Raw genomic sequence first — 18,826 nt, forward strand, 5'->3', positions numbered from 1 at the left:
TGTATAAGAGGGCGACTGATTTTTTGGAGTTGATCTTGTATCCTGCCACATTACTAAAGGGGTTTATCAGCTGTAGGAGTTCTTTGGATGAGTTTTTGGGGTCGCTCATGTACACTATCATATCATCTGCAAATAATGCAAGTTTAACTTCTTCCTTTCCAATTTGAATCCCCTTTATCCCCTTATGTTGTCTTATTGCTATTGCTAAAACTTCGAGAACTATATTGAAGAGGTATGGAGAGAGTGGACAGCCTTGGCGTGTTCCTGATTTTAGTGGAATGGCTTTAAGTTTCTCTCCATTTAATTTGATATTAGCTGTCGGCTTGCTGTATATAGCTTTAATTATATTTAGGTATGACCTTTGTATCCCTAATCTCTCTAAGACTTTTATCATAAAGGGATGTTGAATTTTGTCAAATGCTTTTTCAGCATCTAATGAAACGATCATATGGTTTTTTTCTTTCAGTTTATTTATATGATGGATTACATTGATAGATTTGCGTATGTTAAACCAGCCCTGCATCTCTGGTATGAAGCCTACTTGATCATAATGGATAATTTTTCTAATGTGTTCTTGGATTCGGTTTGCCAGAATTTTGTTGAGGACTTTTGCGTCGATGTTCATGAGTGAGATTGGCCTGTAATTCTCTTTCTTGGTTGGGTCTTTGTGTGGTTTTGGTATCAGAGTTACTGTAGCTTCATAAAAGGAATTTGGCAATGACTCTTCTGTTTCTATATTGTGAAATACATTAAGGAGAATAGGTATTAGGTCTTCTTGGAAGTTCTGGTAGAATTCCGCATTGAAACCATCTGGTCCTGGACTTTTTTTGGAAGGGAGGTTTTTGATAACAGCTTCTAATTCTTCACGACTAACAGGCCTATTTAGGTTGTTCACCTGGTCCTGGTTTAACTTTGGTAAATGGTATTTATCTAAAAAAGCGTCCATTTCTTTTACATTTTCCAGTTTTGTGGCATACAGGCTTTTGTAGTAAGATCTAATGATTCTCTGAATTTCCTCTGTGTCTGTGGTTATGTCTCCCTTTTCATTTCTGATCTTATTAATTTGCAAATTCTCTCTCTGCCGTTTGATTAGTTTGGATAGGGGTTTATCAATCTTGTTGATTTTCTCCAGGAACCAGCTTTTTGATTCATTGATTCTTTCAATTGTTTTCTGTGTTTCTATTTTGTTGATTTCAGCCCTCAGTTTGATTATTTCCAGTCTTCTACCCCTTCTAGGTGAGTCTGCTTCTTTTTTTTCTACAGCTTTCAGGTGGGCTGTTAAGTCTCCAATGTGTGCTTTCTCTGTTTTCTTTAAGTGGGCAGTTAGTGCTATGAACTTTCCTCTCAGAACTGCTTTCATAGTGTCCCATAGGTTTGAGTATGTTGTTTCTTTATTTTCATTGTCTTCAAGGAAGAGTTTAATTTCTTTCTTTATTTCTTCCTTAATCCAGGTATGGTTCAGTAGTTGACTATTCAGTTTCCATGAGTTTGTAGGCTTTCTGGGGGTAGCATTGTTGCTGAATTCTAGCTTTAATCCATGGTGATCTGATAAGATACAGGTGGTTATTAATATTTTTTTGTAACTGTGGATGTTTGCTTTGTTACCGCGTATGTGGTCAATTTTTGAGAAGGTTCCATGAGCTGCAGAGAAGAAGGTATATTCTTTCCTATTTGGGTGGAATATTCTATAGATGTCTGTTAAGTCCATTTGATTCATTACCTCCATTAATTCTCTTATTTCTCTGTTAGGTTTCTGTCTACTTGACCTGTCCATTGGTGAGAGAGGAGTATTAAAGTCTCCTACTATTAATGTGTGCGGTTTGATGGCTGCCTTGAGTTTTAACAATGTTTCTTTTACGTACGTGGGTGCTTTTATATTAGGGGCATAGATATTCAGGATTGAGACTTCATCCTGATGAATTGTTCCTGTTATGAGTAGAAAATGTCCCTCTCCATCTCTCCTGATTGATTTAAGTTTGAAGTCAACTTTGTTAGAAATTAGTATGGCCACCCCTGCTTGTTTCTTAGGTCCATTTACTTGATAAGCCTTATCCCAACCCTTTACTCTGAGTAAGTGCCTGTCTTTGTGGTTGAGGTGTGTTTCTTGTAAACAGCAGAATGTTGGATCCCGTTTTCGTATCCAATCTCTTAGTCTGTGTCTTTTTATAGGAGAGTTGAGTCCATTGACATTAAGTGATATTAATGACCAGTGGTTGTTAACTCCGGTCATTTTTTAAGTTGTAAATTTTGTGTGTTCCCCTTCTTTGTGTTGCGCTGGTGAAGGGTCTCTAGTTGTCTGAGATATTGTGGTCATTGTTGGACTCCTTGGTTAGTGATTTTCCTTCTATTACTTTCTGTAAGGCTGGATTTGTGGTTACTTATTGTTTAAATTTGTTTTTATCCTGGAAAATTTTGTTTTCTCCATTTATAGTGAACGAAAGCTTGGCTGGGTATAGTAGTCTGGGCTTGCATCCATGGTCTCTTAGTTTCTTCAGTACATCTATCCAGGACCTTCTGGCTTTCATGGTTTCCATAGAGAAGTCAGGTGTAAGTCTGGTAGGTTTACCTTTATAAGTAACTTGGCCTTTTTCCTTTGCTGCTCTTAGTATTCTTTCTTTATTCTGTATGCTTTGTGTTTTGATTATTATATGGCGAGAGGATGTTTTTTTTTTGATCCAGCCTATTCGGTGTTCTGTATGCTTCTTGAACCTTCATAGGTATATCTTTCTTTAGGTTGGGAAAGTTTTCTTCTATAATTTTATTAAATATATTTTCTGGACCGTTGAGCTGCGCTTCTTCTCCTTCTTCTATTCCTATTATTCTTAGGTTTGGTCTTTTTATTGTGTCCCATATTTCCTGAATGTTTTGTGATGAGAATTTGTTGGCCTTGCTGTTTTCTTTGATCAGCGTGTTTATTTTCTCTATGGTATCTTCAGAATCTGAGATTCTTTCTTCTATCTCTTGTATTCTGTTGGTTATGCTTGCTTCTGTAGTCTCTATTCGTTTACCTAGATTTTCCCTGTCCAGCTGGCCTTCTGTTTGTGTTTTCTTCTTTGCCTCCATTTCAGTTTTTAAGTCCTGAACTGTTTCCATTATCTGTTTGATTGTTTTTCCTTGGTTTCCTAGGGTATCATTCACTGATTTACTCAATTCTTCAAACTTTCTGTTATACTTCTCATCCATTTCTATAAGGGCATTTTTTACATGTTGTTTAAGGGCGTCAATCACTTTCATAAAGTCAATTTTATCTACCTCTTCATGATTAAGGTGTTCATGTCCACCTGTTCGGAGGTCGCTGGGTTCTGGTGGTTTCATATAGTTTTTCAGATTGTTAGGTGAATTCTTGCATTGGCGCCTGCCCATCTCTTTCTCCGAATGCTCCCCTCTGGATGTTCTTTTACCGGATCAGGTCTCCTTGCCTACTGATGTACCTTCCCAGTGATGGCTCTCTGCAGTGCTAGCTCTCCTGGTGTTCTAGTGATGTCTCTCCTTGCTTGTTGCAGGCAGGCCAGTGAAACAAAGGAAGTCTCGCCTGCCTACTTGCCCTGAGGATTTGCCCCCAGCGCCAGAAAGACTGAGCTGGATGGTGTTATGTGCCCAAAGAGGAAAGGGGGCAGAAGGAAGAAGGGTTCTGGATGCAAACTGGGTGGGACAAGAAGAGAGAGGCAGTATGCGGGGTATAGAGCCCCTGCAGGGAGCCCGGGGAGTATAGGGAGGGGGATGAGGAACTTCAGAGTTCCCTTTCCAGGGCTGCTTCCGCTGCCGCTGGTCACAAACTCACCGCATTGCTGTCTCTCCCAGTGCCGAGATCAGATCTCCATGCAGGTTGGGTAGTTCGTAAACAAAGCGCCTACCTTGGTTGGTGCAGGCGGGCCAGTGAGACAAAGGAGGTCTCGCCTGCCTATTTGCCCTGAGGATTTGCCCCCAGCGCCAGACAGACTGAGCTGGATGGTGTTATGTGCCCAAAGAGGAAAGGGGACAGAAGGAAGAAGGGTTCTGGGTGCAAGCTGGGTGGGACAAGAAGAGAGAGGCAGTATGGGGGGGTAGAGCCCCTGCAGGGAGCCCGGGGAGTATAGGGAGGGGGATGAGGAACTTCAGAGTTCCCTGTCCAGGGCTGCTTCCGCCTCCGCTGGTCACAAACTCACCGCACTCTTCTTTAGACATTTTTGTGTGATCTATTAGCAGGTAATTTTGTGGGACTGACTCTATGTAAATTTGACTCTTCGAACAAAGAGTGAATGTTATTGCTCTAAGGCCTCACCCTACTCATCAAACCTGATGTTCTATTTCTCTCTTTCTTTTTTTTTAAAAGCAAAAACAAACAAAAAAATTACAAAAGAAAGAATGAAAGAGAAATAAGAACCACATATACAACTTTCCTACTCCCAAATGGAAAAAAAAGGTAAAAAAGACAAGTAAGACAAAACAAAATGTTCAAACAAAGCCAAATGAGAGAAAATACAGTCTATAAAAACACTCCTGAGTTCATTTTTTGTTAGGCAACTGCTCTTGGGTATGGTGCTTGCCCTGAAGAGTGATTAACTTCCCCAATAAGATGCTTGGAGAAAAATGAAGTTTGTTATCTAGTAGGAATCAGTTGTAGCTAACTTCTTGATCAGGATTAGAAGACCATTTCTGTTAGAAAATTTTATTGGCTACCAGAAGATTTAAAATTTTATGTGCTACATATGTGACTGGTATACTTCCATTAGAGAGCAAACTCTGACCTCTGAGGAAATTGTTTTTTAGGGTTCTTCAGACTGCTAATGGCTCTGTATTTGTGGGTTCCTTGTGTTTGTAACACTGAAACATTTGGATGGTTTGAAATTTATTTTGGTGTGTGCTGTTCTAAATTAGTTTTTTACCTCTTTCTGTCTAATGGATTCAAGTTGACTGTATCATTTATTGGGCTTTCCATCTTTTATTTGAGAGCTTACAGATTTATTTATGATTTGGGTGGTTTGTGATGAGGGGTTGATTCTTCCAGGGCATTTTTCTTTAATGTCCTATGGCAAGATTTTAGACTTTTTATTTTAATCTTATATGTTAAATAGTTTTTTGTTTTTCTTTCTCTTATTAACAAAGCTCTCCATGTGGTTTTAAATATTTTGTAAACCCCCTCCATTGTTTACCTTCATAATCAGACTTTTTAGATAATCTAGGTGTGTGTTTCTTTTTGTAGCACTAGATTCAATATAGTAGGGCCTGTTCATTCCAGACTAGCACTCAACCAATGAACTGTAGCCCTCACCTACTACATCTTGCTGTTTTCAGACAATTTTCACTCTGCTGTCCAAGCTGGATTTGATTTTTTTTCTATAGCCCAGGCAGACTTTGAACTTGTAATTCTCTTGCCTCTCTCTCCTGAGCAACTGAAAGTATAGATCTGAACTACCAGATAGTTTGTGTTAAATCTGTGTAATGACCAGAAATCAAATTCATGTTTTTTCACTTTTTGACCTTTTGTGTTTTCTTTACTGTCTTTTTTGTAAATTAGTAACATTCGTTTTTCATGTTTTTACCTATATGCTTTTTAAATATCTGTATATTCCATTGCATAAAAGCAGTATCCAGCCATTCTAGTTGTTATGGGTAAGAGAGTAGGTAATTCTATTCCCTCTCCAAAATTTATGTTACTTTTCCCACTGGAGTCATATTATGCCAGTGTAGACAAAGCTACATACTTTGTTTTAGTTTCTGTTTGCCACCCTAATACCCATATTGGATTTGTTTTTTCATTTGTGGTTAAATGCATTTGTTGGAAAACGTCAGCTTCTAAACAATAAGTAACAGGAACTGGATTTACTTTTACATCTGAAACCAACCAAAAATCCACAGATAATATGAACATTGATTTTTTTTTACAAGAAACTTCATTTTTATATTTTTTATTAATTAATTAATTAATTTAATTATTAAAGATTTCTGCTCTTCCCCGCCACCACCTGCCATTTCCCCCCCTCCCCCTGTCAAGTCTTCCTCCCTCCTCAGCCCAAAGAGCAATCAGGTTTCCCTGCCCTGTGGGAGGTCCAAGGACCACCCACCTCCATCCAGGTCTATTAAGGTGAGCATCCAAACTACCTAGGCTCCCACAAAGCCAGTACATGCAATAGGATCAAAAACCCATTGCCATTGTTCTTCAGTTCTCAGTAGTCCTCATTGTCCGCTATGTTCAGCAAGTCCGGTTTTGTCCCATGCTTTTTCAGACCCTGGCCAGCTGGCCTTGGTGAGTTCCCGATAGAACATCCCCATTGCCTCAGTGTGTGGGTGCACCCCTCGCGGTTCTGAGTTCCTTGCTCATACTCTCTCGCCTTCTGCTCCTCCTTTGGATCGTGAGACTTCAGTCCAGTGCTCCAATGTTGGTCTCTGTCTCTGTCTTCTTTCATCGCCTGATGAAGGTTAATATTCAGGAGGATGCTTATATGTTTTTCTTTGGGTTCACCTTCTTATTTAGCTTCTCTAGAATCACGAATTATAGTCTCAATGTCCTTTATTTATGGCTAGAAACCAAATATGAGTGAGTACATCCCATGTTCCTCTTTTTGGGTCTGGCTTAACTCACTCAGGATAGTGTTTTCAATTTCCGTCCATTTATATGCAAAATTCAAGAAGTCATTGTTTTTTACTGCTGAGTAGTACTCTAATATGTATATATTCCATACTTTCTTCATCCTTTCTTCCATTTAAGGGCATCTAGGTTGTTTCCAGGTTCTGGCTATTACAAACAATGCTGCTATGAACATAGTTGAGCATATACTTTTGTTGTATGTTAGGGCATCTCTTGGGTATATTCCCAATAGTTCAAATGGCCAAAAGACACTTAAGATCGTGCTCAACTTCCTTAGCAATCAGGGAAATGCAAATCAAGACAACATTAAGATACCATCTTACACCTGTCAGAATGGCTAAAATCAAAAACACCAATGATAGCCTCTGCTGGAGAGGTTGTGGAGAAAGGGGCACTCTCATCCATTGCTGGTGGGAATGCAAACTTGTGCAACCACTTTGGAAAGCAGTGTGGCGGTTTCTCAGGAAAGTCAGGTTCAACCTACCTCTCGCAAGAACATTGATTTTTTTGTTGCAAGAAGACAGAAGAACCAGTTCTTCAAAGTGATGAAAAAATTGTTCACCCAGATTTTATATTCTGTGAAATTATCACTCAGAAACAAAAGGGAAGCAAAAGCATTTTGATCAACAGAGAAAAGAAACACTGAGAAAAGGAAGCAAGAAACATCATTTGGGCCCTTCCATGCATTTTATACCTGCCTCTTACACTACCCTTCAGGCCTTTGATTCTTCTTTGTTCCTGGTCTTAGTTTGTTTTGTTTGTTGAGACAGGTTTCTCTGTGTATTGCTGGCTGTCCTGGAACTTGCTCTATAGACCAGGCTGGCCTCAACTTGGGGATCTGCCTCCCAAATGCTGAGATTAAAGGTGTGTGCCACTATGCTCTGCTGTTCCTGATTTTAAGAAAAGACAGAGCATAGATCTCTGCATTGAAGACCTCTCAACGTCAGGTGGTCATCTAGACATCTGTGCTTTTATATGTTTCCTGCAGGCAATGGCAATTAGATTTCAAATCTTAGTACTTCTGAATAATTTTACCTACTATTCTTTTCTTTTATGCAATAGTCTTTCAAAATTGTAATAAGCTTCCCGAGTGAAGCTTCTTAAGAAATCCTTTATCTAGACAGTAATTTCTCAGTGACATATTTAATTGAGAATGCGATACTAAAATATTTAAATCATTTAAATTTTAATACCTCAAATTAAAATTGCTTAAATTGAATTTCAATAGTTTAAATTATTTAAAATGATATTCAGCAATGTGATTTTAAAATTTCTAAATTTAGTTAGGGGTTAGTCACAAGAATATTTGTATTTTGGTGTAGTGAGTATTAGCTCATGTTCTTATCAGAATGCCTGTGGGACAGGTGGCACCTGTGCATCTCATCTCATGAGTTCTTAGAATCATTAACTCTGTGTGTTTACATGGAAAACTGAAAAACTGGGAGGACATACACAATCATGAGATGACAAAGTATATTATTTAGAATCCTGATACTTTTAATTTTTTCCCCCATGGGGGAGACTTTTTGAAACATAGTTTTCCTCAGGCCTATGTGCCCTCACAATATGACCTAGGCCATTGCCTCAAAATCCTCCTGAGTGCTCTGTTTAAAGGCCTGGGTTCTGATGTAATTTTTATCTTAGTGCTACATGTAACGTTATCCTGATTTTCAAAATGTACACTACTATGAAGATATCTTGAAATACACGTCTGTAATTGGGCAAAATGTACATTTTAAGCATTTGAATCATTTCAGCCAAAAGTTCCTGTTTCCCTTATTTGGGCTCCTGTTTGTTAAACGCAGTGCAGGATCGTTTAGTGCCCCTCTTATTTACCACGGTATAGTCTGTTATTGTTTTATTGGTTTGAATGGCTATCATTTCCTCTCTCCTGACATACAAGTTATGGAAAATACTGTGGTAAAAAGTATTTTGCCCAAATATTGAAATATCTAGAACTCTTCTGTTAACTCTCAACACAGAAAATTTTTGATTTTCCCCTGAATAAAATTGCTTCAGTTGTTTTATTTTTTGTTGTTTGTTTTTATATTAGGAAGTAATATGTAAACATCTGTATTTGTTGTTTTCTGTGTTCAAGAGGGATTATTTTGATACCAGTGAGATAATGAAAATTAGAATTTTTGTAATGGTAGACAATATTTTAAGACAGCAATTAATTTGAAAATTAAAAACATCATTATATACAAAAGACATGGTCAATTCAAACTTCTGAACATAGTAGATAATTAAAAGGTTCACCACGGAGAATAGCTTGAATCTTCTTAGAAGTAGTTCAGATTTTCTGAGAAAAGTATGTTATATTAAGAAGTTCAGTATTCATATTTAACATAGTTATCCTAAAGAATGTAGGAAATTATTCTTCTTGGATTCTTTACATTTTATGTCTTGCACACAGAAACACTGATTGATTTTGGTTCTAAACTCTTGTCACAGAAGTTTGAGTAACAAACAGCATTGGGATATAAAGACAGTATGCCCTTTCAAATTAGATACCTGGTTTTGTAACTATTCAGTATAAGACTTTAATAAAGCGTTGTGCACGTTGGTTTGTATCTCATTATAAAGGATTTGGGTTCCCTAAGCACAGGGTTCCTCAACTATGATATAAACCAACTACCAAAACATATTCCAGCTTACCTACTTTGTGATGCATGAGCCTCAGAGGCCTCACAAAACAGACCTGAGGCTGAGGGTCATTTTGGTTTGTCTGCAGGATAGCAATGTCATCTCTCCAGACACTGTCTGGGGTACCCGTGAGCTAAGGTATTAGTTTGTAAATATGAATGTTTCAGAGAACTTTTATCATTTCTGATAAATGAATGATTAGAATTATCAATAAAACATTATAAGTGAGAATTGAAAAGCAATTCAATTATCTGATAATGTAGAAACAGTTTTATAAATTATAGAAATTTTATATAGTAGAATATTAATTTTATAACCCTTAAAATAATTCTAAAATGTTTAAGGATTTGGTTATACACTTAAGAATGCTAAGTAAAAAATATATTTCAAAAATGACACATATAGTATAATTTATATTTTATAAAATATATTTACATGTTAGAGATGAAGGGTAAGCTATCTAAAATGCAAAAAAAAACTCTTATTTTTAGAACATAGTATTATAAGTGATAGCATTAGCTTTCATGTTTAGCAGTTATTCATTTTAAAATTCATCTCTTAAATTTTAATTTTTAAAATTTTTTAAAAATTATTTAATTTAAAATAAAATAAAACCTTATTGATTCTTTGTAGTTTTCATATTATGTATCTGTATCCTGCCCATCTTCCTATCCCCCTACATCTGCCCCTGCTCTTGCAATGTCTCACCAAAACAAAACAAAATTTAATAGAAAACCCCAAAACCAAACCAGACCTATAAAGCAAAACAAGAAAGAAGAAAGGAAAAAGAACAAAAGAAAAAGAATTTTGTTGTGGAAGCTGTGGTATGGCTTCACCCATTAGTCCTTTAATTTTCAGTTCCAAGTGTTCATTGTCATGAGTCATTTAGTTCTAGGCCTCTGTCCTCTGTCACAGCATTGACAGTGGGCTCCCCCCCAAGGGGTGAGGGGTAGAGACCATATTTCCCTCACCTTTGCCACCACATGACAGATGAGGGGAGGCAAGGTCAGCTGTCCTGCCCTCCTGCCCTCAGGGTTTCCTCACCTGCATCAGGACCAACAGTGTAAGTTCTAGTGTACCCCTCAGACAGGATGCAGGGCTCACTCTCCATTGTACTGCAGCTGGTGATTGACAGGGCCAGGTCTTCAACTCTTGTGTTCCTAGGGCAAGCTCTCTTGCCCACCTACCTCCGGTAGCAAGAGACAGGGGATGCTTAGTTCCCAGCTGCCCACTAGTTTAGCCCTGAAATAACCACACAGAAACTATATTAATTAAATTACTGCCTAACCCATGAGCTCTAGTTTCTTGTTGTCTAATTCTAACTTCTTAATTTAACCCATTTCTATTAATCTGTGTATCGCCACGTGGCAGTGGCTTTGCGGGTAAAATTCAGCACATCTATCTCCAAATTCAGCACATCTATCTCCAGCAGATCTGTGGCGTCTCCCTCTGTCTGTGCCTCCTTTCTCTCAGCATTCCATTTAGTTTTCCCCGCCTACCTAAGTTCTGCCCTATCAAGAGGCCCAAAGCAGTTTCTTTATTAACCAATAAAAACAACACAAGGACCTCCTACACCAGGTTGGAGCTATCACCATCTCAGTATTCAAGCTACTATAGAGCTCTAGTAATTAAAGCATCATGGTACTGGTATAAAGACAGATTTATTGGTAATGGACTAGAACTGAGGACTAAAATATAAGCCTTACATGCTTACCTGATTTTTAATAAAGATACTGATTATAAACATTAGTGAAAAGATAGTTTCTTCAACAAGCAGTGCTGGTGGAAATTGATAGCTGCTTTTAGAAGAGCAAAACTATCCTTATGTCTTATCCTGCATAAAAGTATACTCCCAGTAAACCAGGGATTTAAACAAAACGCACAATGTACAGAATATGAGAAAGATGACAGAAGGGATAATCTTAAATGTTTTTGTACAGGAAAGGATTTTCTCAATAAGCCCTTGATAACATAGGCATTCTTATGACTAACAGCTAATAAGTGGCACATCATGAACATAAAAATGTTATAAACAGCAATGGACACTGTCATTTGAGGTAGAGGCCGCTTATAGAGTCAGAAAAACCTTTACCTCCTCTACAACTAACAGAAACTTTGTATTTATAATATACATAGAACTAAACAACAATGCCCCCACGAAACAATCCAACTAAAAATTGCAGATGGTGTCCCATTTTTAAGTTGCTAATTGAATTGTTGGCCAAAGGTGTCTAATGTTAATATACTAGGTGTAAAAGAATGACATTTTATTTAGGTAGGTATTTTATTTAGGTATTTATTTGCTGTGGCAAATAGAGAACTAACTTTCAGGTAACAGGAACACTGCAGGTCCACACTGGAAGATCAGTTGAGAAATTTCAGGATGATTGAGTTTTCATGGGAAATATTTGTATTAGGAATATGGCTAGATAAATCATTTCAATAGGTCTAGGGGATGGGAATAGGAATAGTGATAAATTAAGCTGCCATTCATTAAATCAATACTTGTCAAACACCTGTCACCTAGCATTTTAAATGGAAAGAAGAATGAGAGCTTAATAGGTATGGTGGAAGCAAAGGCAAAAGAAATATACAGTGCCATGCCAGAGATTATGTGAAGAGTTAGATGTAAGTGAAGATTAAATACAGTGATTCATGATGATCAGGGTGGGCTTGTTAGGAGCTAAAGTATTTTTCAGAATAGAATGGAATGTCATATTTCATTCACAGGTAGTGCAGAAATATATAAGGAGTCTCTTTCAATGGATGCATAGGGTACAGAGTGAAAAGGCCTCGGAAACCACATGTGGAGCCTATGGAATGTTAGAAATATCATTACTATTTTTTATTATGAGCTTTGAACCCAGGATCTTCAACATTCTAGGAAACGCTCTCTGTGGAGCTACATCCTTTATCCTTTAAGTTCTTTTATGACATAGACAAATCAGCATCTTGATTTTCACCATAAATAAAACAGAGACTGGACAGTTAAAAATTTTCTGTTCCATTTATCAAGCAAGTACTGCAAAAAGTATCTGTTATATTTAGTTGTATTAATTGTCATTCATTAATTCATCAAAATATGTGTGAGAATGTAAGTAACATTAAAATGTAACAGTTATCAATATACATGCATATACACACAGGTACATTCATTCTACATCTGTAAGGCATTGATTTGCTAAAACTGTGTAAAAAACATTTCTGTTGTAGTTGACCAGAAGTTTAAGTTTGGATCCACATTCCTGAACCATCAACATATAAGAAGCATATAAACCCTAGAATGTGCATTGTTGTTACTGCCAGAATTATATTAGTTATTCTTTTGAATATATTATATACTGAACAGATGAATTTAAGAGCCAGATTTTGAAAGAAGTCCTCTTAAGTTTTCCTAACTTGTTTAACTTTAAATTGATTAGAAACATTCCTTAAAAAGTGAACTCCAAGTTTAACCTAAGTCTTTTAAAAACATTATGTATTTCTCTAAGAATATTAATGCATGTAATTTATAAAAATATAAGGTTAACTGAAATGTTATATCACTTACAGTTCTTAGAATTAGATAGTATATGTAGGGCAGTCTGTCTTGTGCAAGAGACTATAGACATTGTATGTACAGTGAGAATGTGTTCAAAGGGAATAGCTAGGTGTTGTTCTTATGTTCTGTACTCGCAGGGATTTCTGTGCCTTTTACATGTTAAGGTTTTATCAAAACTTTTATTATTATTATTATTGTTATTATTATTATTTAACCAAAATGCATTCTCTTCTTAAAAGTTTGGACATCTTCCACCTGTGCCTCACAACAGAAATGCCCATTTAGTGCTGTCCCCTGGTCATTGGCACCTTGATCATCTGCTGAACTTCTGAGGAATCTATCTCTATAGTAATGTATATGTGTCTCTTATTTTGGCTTTTCACTTTACTCCCCTTATTTTCTTTAACTGAATGTTGACTTATGTATGAATATGCCCAAGTCTTTCTGTCTGACTTTGCATTTATCACCTCTGTAAGCTTCTGATAGAGTCCTTCTTCTGATCTTTACCTTTGTTATCTACACAGCTGATGCCATTACCATATATGTCATTACCCTATTATAATATATATTGAGTGGACAATCTTTAATTTATATAAATGTAACGAATATTTTTGGTGCAATAATCATTAAATTTAGTATTATATTTATTTATTTTTAAAGAAAATGCATGTTTCTATAGCATCTGGTACTTTGATGTAATAGTTTACTAAACAGTACTCAATCATTTCTCTACTTTATCTCAGATACCAACATTAATGTCATATTTTTATCAATGTCACAGTTTGTCCAAATTCATTACACTTCAAAAGCATGAACTGAGACCTAAAAGATGGCTCAGTAGACTGAGATGAATACTGTGTAAGCAAGGAGATCTGAGTTTGAATCCAGAACCTCTGTAATGTGAAAGAATAGAATGGGCCCCACAGTGATGTCCTCTGACCTCCAACTGCACACTTTGGCGTACATACTCCTTCTCTATAAATCATACACATAATAATAGCAGTTTCTTAAAAACAGACTTTTAAAAAAGGACTTTTTAGTCTCTAATCCTCTTATAGCTCAGTGTCACACAGTTTCTTTGGTATGCCTTGTTCCACTGATGTCCATGGAAGGCCTAACCTTTTCTGAATACAAAAGGATGAGGGAGGGAGGGAACTGTAGTCTGGATGTTAGAGAATATCTCGTATTTTATTGTTGTGGCTTTTGAAAGTTCCTTTTTTAAAAATTTGCTTTTGTTTCTTCTGAAATACACAGTGGCATAAAACTTTAGCATCTCGCTCTTCATTGCTATAAAAATTTGTGAGCCTTGCATTGAAGATGCACTGCAGTAGATCCTTCATATGCACTTTCCCTTTCACAGTTCTCCTTGAACCATCTGTCCAAGGAGGAACACCTTTCTTCCTAGGCTTTCAACAAGCCCTTCTATCTTCATTTTAACCACCCACTCTTGCTGTGAGGCCCTTTCGTGGAAGAATTTGTGAGTTTTCCCGCAATCCACAAAGGACACTTCTCTTCGGAATCCACTGACTCTCCTCTTTGTCTCTCTACTTTTCCATGTTCTGCAGGCCTTCATCCCTGGGTGAGTGTAATTACTCCTTTCACTGCATCTCTTGATCTGTGTTTTCTGCTGCTGTGTGTTGTGGAATCACATTTGAACTGAGTTCAGCTACGTGATGGATAGTTAGTTTTTGACAATAATGCAATTACATTTAAAATTTTTTCATTCTATATTTCATATGCAAAGAAGGAAAAGTGGCTCCTATTATTTCTCCTGTATTTGAAATCTGGGGACCATTTTGATACTTTTTCTTTGATAAGCTGTAGGAATATGTGTTGATTGAATTATTTTAGTTATTTTAATTTATAACAAGATTAAAATATAGTTGAAAGAAATTACCCTCTAATCACAAGCTAATATTTACATCAAAGTGAGATTATTTTATCACTAAATGAATGTCTTTTCCATTTTTTATTTTTAAATTAATCTTTGAAGGTAAATTTATCTTTAGTTATGTTTATTTTGTGTTATTTTTGTTCTCTGTTTCATCAGAAATCATCCAACCTTCCTCTATTTTAATGTTACTAACCATTTGTATTCATTTTTGAAATGCCAGAAATGCAGAGCCCCACCTTATATTAATGTGATTTTACAGTTAAGATTTTATGTCACAGAAGTGCAGACACTTAAAGTTATAGTTCCCAGAAGGATCTTATTTCAGTCACATTGTATAAACTGATATTAAAGCTGAAATGTGTCATCATTACAATAATGCAAAATACTTATACATGCATGAGGATACAGTTATAGTTGTTGAGGGAACCATAATTTTGCATTTTCTGACTTTCTTGCACATATAGATTTAGCCATAATTTTAAGTTACTGAATTTTCTTCATTGACTCTAAGGTAATGTATTTGTTGCTATCTTTATCTTAAATATAAGTTTTCATTGGCTTCATTTTTTTCTTTCGTATGTCTTTAAATCTGTACTCAGATATGCTATCTCTACAAAGAAAAGTAACAAAGGAATACTTCTATACAAAAGTAGGTTTTAGCTTCATGTACGGTGATATTCTCTTGGCAATCTTCCCCATACACACACACAAATGCGTGTGTGCACGCGCACACACACACACAAACACATCCTCACACACTTATGTTAGATTCTGGCACATTATAGAAGCAGGTATCATATCACTACCTGCTGTTGAAAGTGTTGATGATACTGAATTATTTATTTTATCTTCTTCTACACTATCCAAAATCGTTTTGGGTACTTTGACACATTTTGGTCTCTTCCATATGGATACTTCATGGTGGCAGAGTTACCAGATGCCCAGGTTTTGTGACAATCTTAGATTTTCAAGGACTGTTATTGAGAGAATCTCGCCTTGTTACTGATTCCTATGGAGTGGTAAAGTATTTTAAAGTGCTTTTCAAAGCAAAGAATTATTATTGTGAAAAATTTACTAAACTGTCCCCCTGGAGTATAAGAATGTTGAGGCCTTACTGAAGGAACGCTTTATCATTCAAATGCTTGGTGTCATGTTTAAAATGAGTAACAGAACTGCATGAATATTTGGGGATTAAACAAATTTGGGCATCTTTCACTTTCACTATTTGAGATATCAAAGGTTTGTTGTCAGCATAGCTTCTGCTGTTTATACTTCATTTTTCAAAAGGCAAAGATAAAGAACAGCATGTCACTGTAGTTTAACTTTTTTATTAACTACACAGACTTATTTATGCATGTGTATTTGTGTGTGTGTATGCGCACGTGCGCGTGGGTCACATATATGCTATGCATAAATAAATGTGTTTATGTATGCTAAATATTTACTTGATTAATAGAAAGTAGATACTCACGATCTAAGGTAGCTTTTCCTACTCTTTGTGTAGATACTCACATCCTCCAAATTTTTTAGCACTTTACTGTCATTGTATACTGAAATGTTTTTCAGTGCCTGTTTCAAGTGTTTCTCTTTTATGCCAAAGGCCAAATTTGTATTTCCTTTTTTCTTCTTTTATTACAGTCTGCTTATTTCCTGATAGTTGTAGACTATGTACAGGTGGATAAAGAAAGATTGTTCACTCAACTTAGACATAAAGTTTCCATGTTTGGGCTAGATGTCTCACACAGCTGAGGTGGCACATGACTGGATTACCATTATATGTCCATGTGAAACATGGCCATCAATTGTATGATTCTTCAATGTAGGCATTGAAAGACTAAAATAACTTGAGATGTAGAGTATCTTTATTCATAGTTTTACTCATATTCATTGTGTGTATGCTTTGTGAGAAAGTAACCAAGACAAGTGCTTATAGCTTTTTTTCTTGATTGAACGAATGGAAGTGGTTTTTCTCTATGCTTAGACTAATTTTCATCCAGACTTCTAGCTTGAAGTTGTGTGCAGGATTGGAGCTAGGCACCCAGGCTTCAAAACTCTGCCTCCGTACTGTCTCTGGCACTAACTCTAGCTGCCTTAGAGCAGACTACTATATTTCACACTCAGTCACTTGGTATGGAAATATTGAGTAGGAAACTGAATTCTTTCTGCTGATGATTGTGACTTTCATGCTTATTTTAGGTATTTCTGATTTTATATTGTAGTGTTTTATACATTATACAATACCTATATAACTACTAGTTAATTTATTGATAAAAAGAAGTCAATTGTTTAAGTTGTCAATTAAAATGAAAGGGTTTTTTATTTGAATATATGTACAGACCCTTTCCATTTTCAGTTTATTCTATTTGATCTTGCAAAGACTAGCTTTGGAGTTTTTCCTCTTTTCAACATAGACTGAGGAATTTATGTTAGAATTTTCTCATGAAGGATTCAGGAAGTCAATGTTTATAAAAATGTTTGTCTTTGAAGTGAAGACATAAAAGGTCATCTTCTTGGAATTCACACCTTCAGGCTTTTTCTGTTGAAAACAATAGACTACATCACTAAACATTTTTTAAAAGTTTATTATTCTCACTATTTTACATCGCGACCTTAGTTTCCCCTCCTTCCTCTTCTCCCAGTCCCTTCTTCCCACCTCCCTTATGCAGCCCTCCATACACCCTCCTTTTTTTCTGATGAGAAAAGGGCTGGCCTCCCATGGATTTCAACCAAACATGGCATTTCAAGTAGCAGTAACACAGGCACTTCCCCTTGTATTAAGGCTGGGAAAGAAAACCGAATATGAGGGAAAGGATCCCAAAAGTTAGCTAAAGAGTTAGGCATCTTGTGCTCCCACTGTAAACAACCATTACCCATAAAACTTAAGAACCCAAAACAATTCTCGGATATGTTATTTGATATCAGTTTTCAATGAGCCTCTTCCTTTTTTCTTAGAGTTCGAATGATACTTCAGATATTTTCTAGTTCATCATTCTAATAATCAAGTATGCAAGATGTAATCCAAAGAAAAGTAACTCATGGGAAAAGTTGGGAGTCAACTTGGTATAAAGATAAGGAATGTATAATAACTTAATAATAATTTCTGTCACTTCGGGGATTGATGATTGTCGGTGTTAAAGAAACCAGTCAATTAACATGCAAAGACATCTAACTTACAGAGTCTTCTGGGAACACTTCATATACTGTTTTAGTTCCATAAACTAATATAATTAGTATGTGAAATATTTGTAACTTAAATCTTGATTAATCTATGGCTGATGACTATTCCTTAACACACATAATATTTCATATTGGAATGTTCTTTTCTGGGTAATGGTTGTTTTCAGGCTTCTTTTAATGTTATCAGTGATAATCACATTGAACACTTTAATGTTATCAGTGATCATCACATTGAACACTTTGAACAAATAATCAGCTGTTTTTGTTTTCTCACTGTCACTGGGGAATGAGTAAATGATTGACTTATTCAAAGATGAATATTAAGAACTGTTAAGAATGGGGAATAAGAAAGATTCAAGGTGTGCTATATTAGGGAAACCATAGGTTACTAAAGTACATAATAAAAAGTATAATGTGTGTCAAAAAAGAATATATATGCTTGAATGGGAGAAAACACGCTAACATAAAATGTTGGAGAAACATTTAGAGAAGGTAAACCAATAACATAATTCTTTAACAGATATATTTGATGACTTAGGTCCTTTGTTTAAATCTTTAACTTTTTTCTATTATATGGCCTCACTTATAAGCTGGCATCTACTTATATTCAACATTTCTAAAACAAGTTTCTTTATTCCTGTACTAATACACCTGTGATTTGTTTTTATTCTTGATTTGGTAATGTGACCATTACCTATCTGCTTATGCAAGTTTTGAGTCATATAGGTGGCCTTTGCCTTTCAGTGACCAAACTAGGCATATTTCTTTTATCATTCTCAATGTCAGCCTTTCTTTTGTATTCCAGTGCTCAGTTTAGTTCCTTGGGATTTCAGTAGGTTGACTTCTTCATTGGAAAAAGGGCTGCTGGAATGCATGTCCTTTGACAATCCTTGCCAGCAGTCATATAGTTCAATCACTCAAGAAATATGTGATGAATGAGAGGAATAACATTTTTTCACATTAATATGGCTTTTTAATATAATTTCTCTTCTATGTCTCA

General features: G+C 36.0%; 1 protein-coding gene across 10 annotated transcripts in view; it reads left to right on the forward strand.

Moving 5' to 3' along the window:
- The window catches only part of Gtdc1 (glycosyltransferase like domain containing 1), a 338,560-nt gene that overhangs the window by 129,123 nt on the left and 190,611 nt on the right, over positions 1-18,826 (forward strand). For 6 of the 10 annotated variants that reach the window (XM_057755265.1, XM_057755266.1, XM_057755262.1 and 3 more), the window contains one exon: positions 4,313-4,402. The exons of 3 other annotated variants lie outside the window; for them this stretch is intronic. In XM_057755265.1, coding sequence (XP_057611248.1) covers positions 4,313-4,402 — 90 coding nt within the window. Of the gene's footprint in view, positions 1-4,312; positions 4,403-14,243; positions 14,335-18,826 lie in introns of those variants that run through there. One more of the 10 variants, XM_057755271.1, reaches the window with a different exon arrangement.

The sequence above is a fragment of the Chionomys nivalis genome, chromosome 22 (genome assembly GCF_950005125.1).
Source record: "Chionomys nivalis chromosome 22, mChiNiv1.1, whole genome shotgun sequence".
In the NCBI taxonomy this organism is placed as follows: Eukaryota; Metazoa; Chordata; class Mammalia; order Rodentia; family Cricetidae; genus Chionomys; species Chionomys nivalis.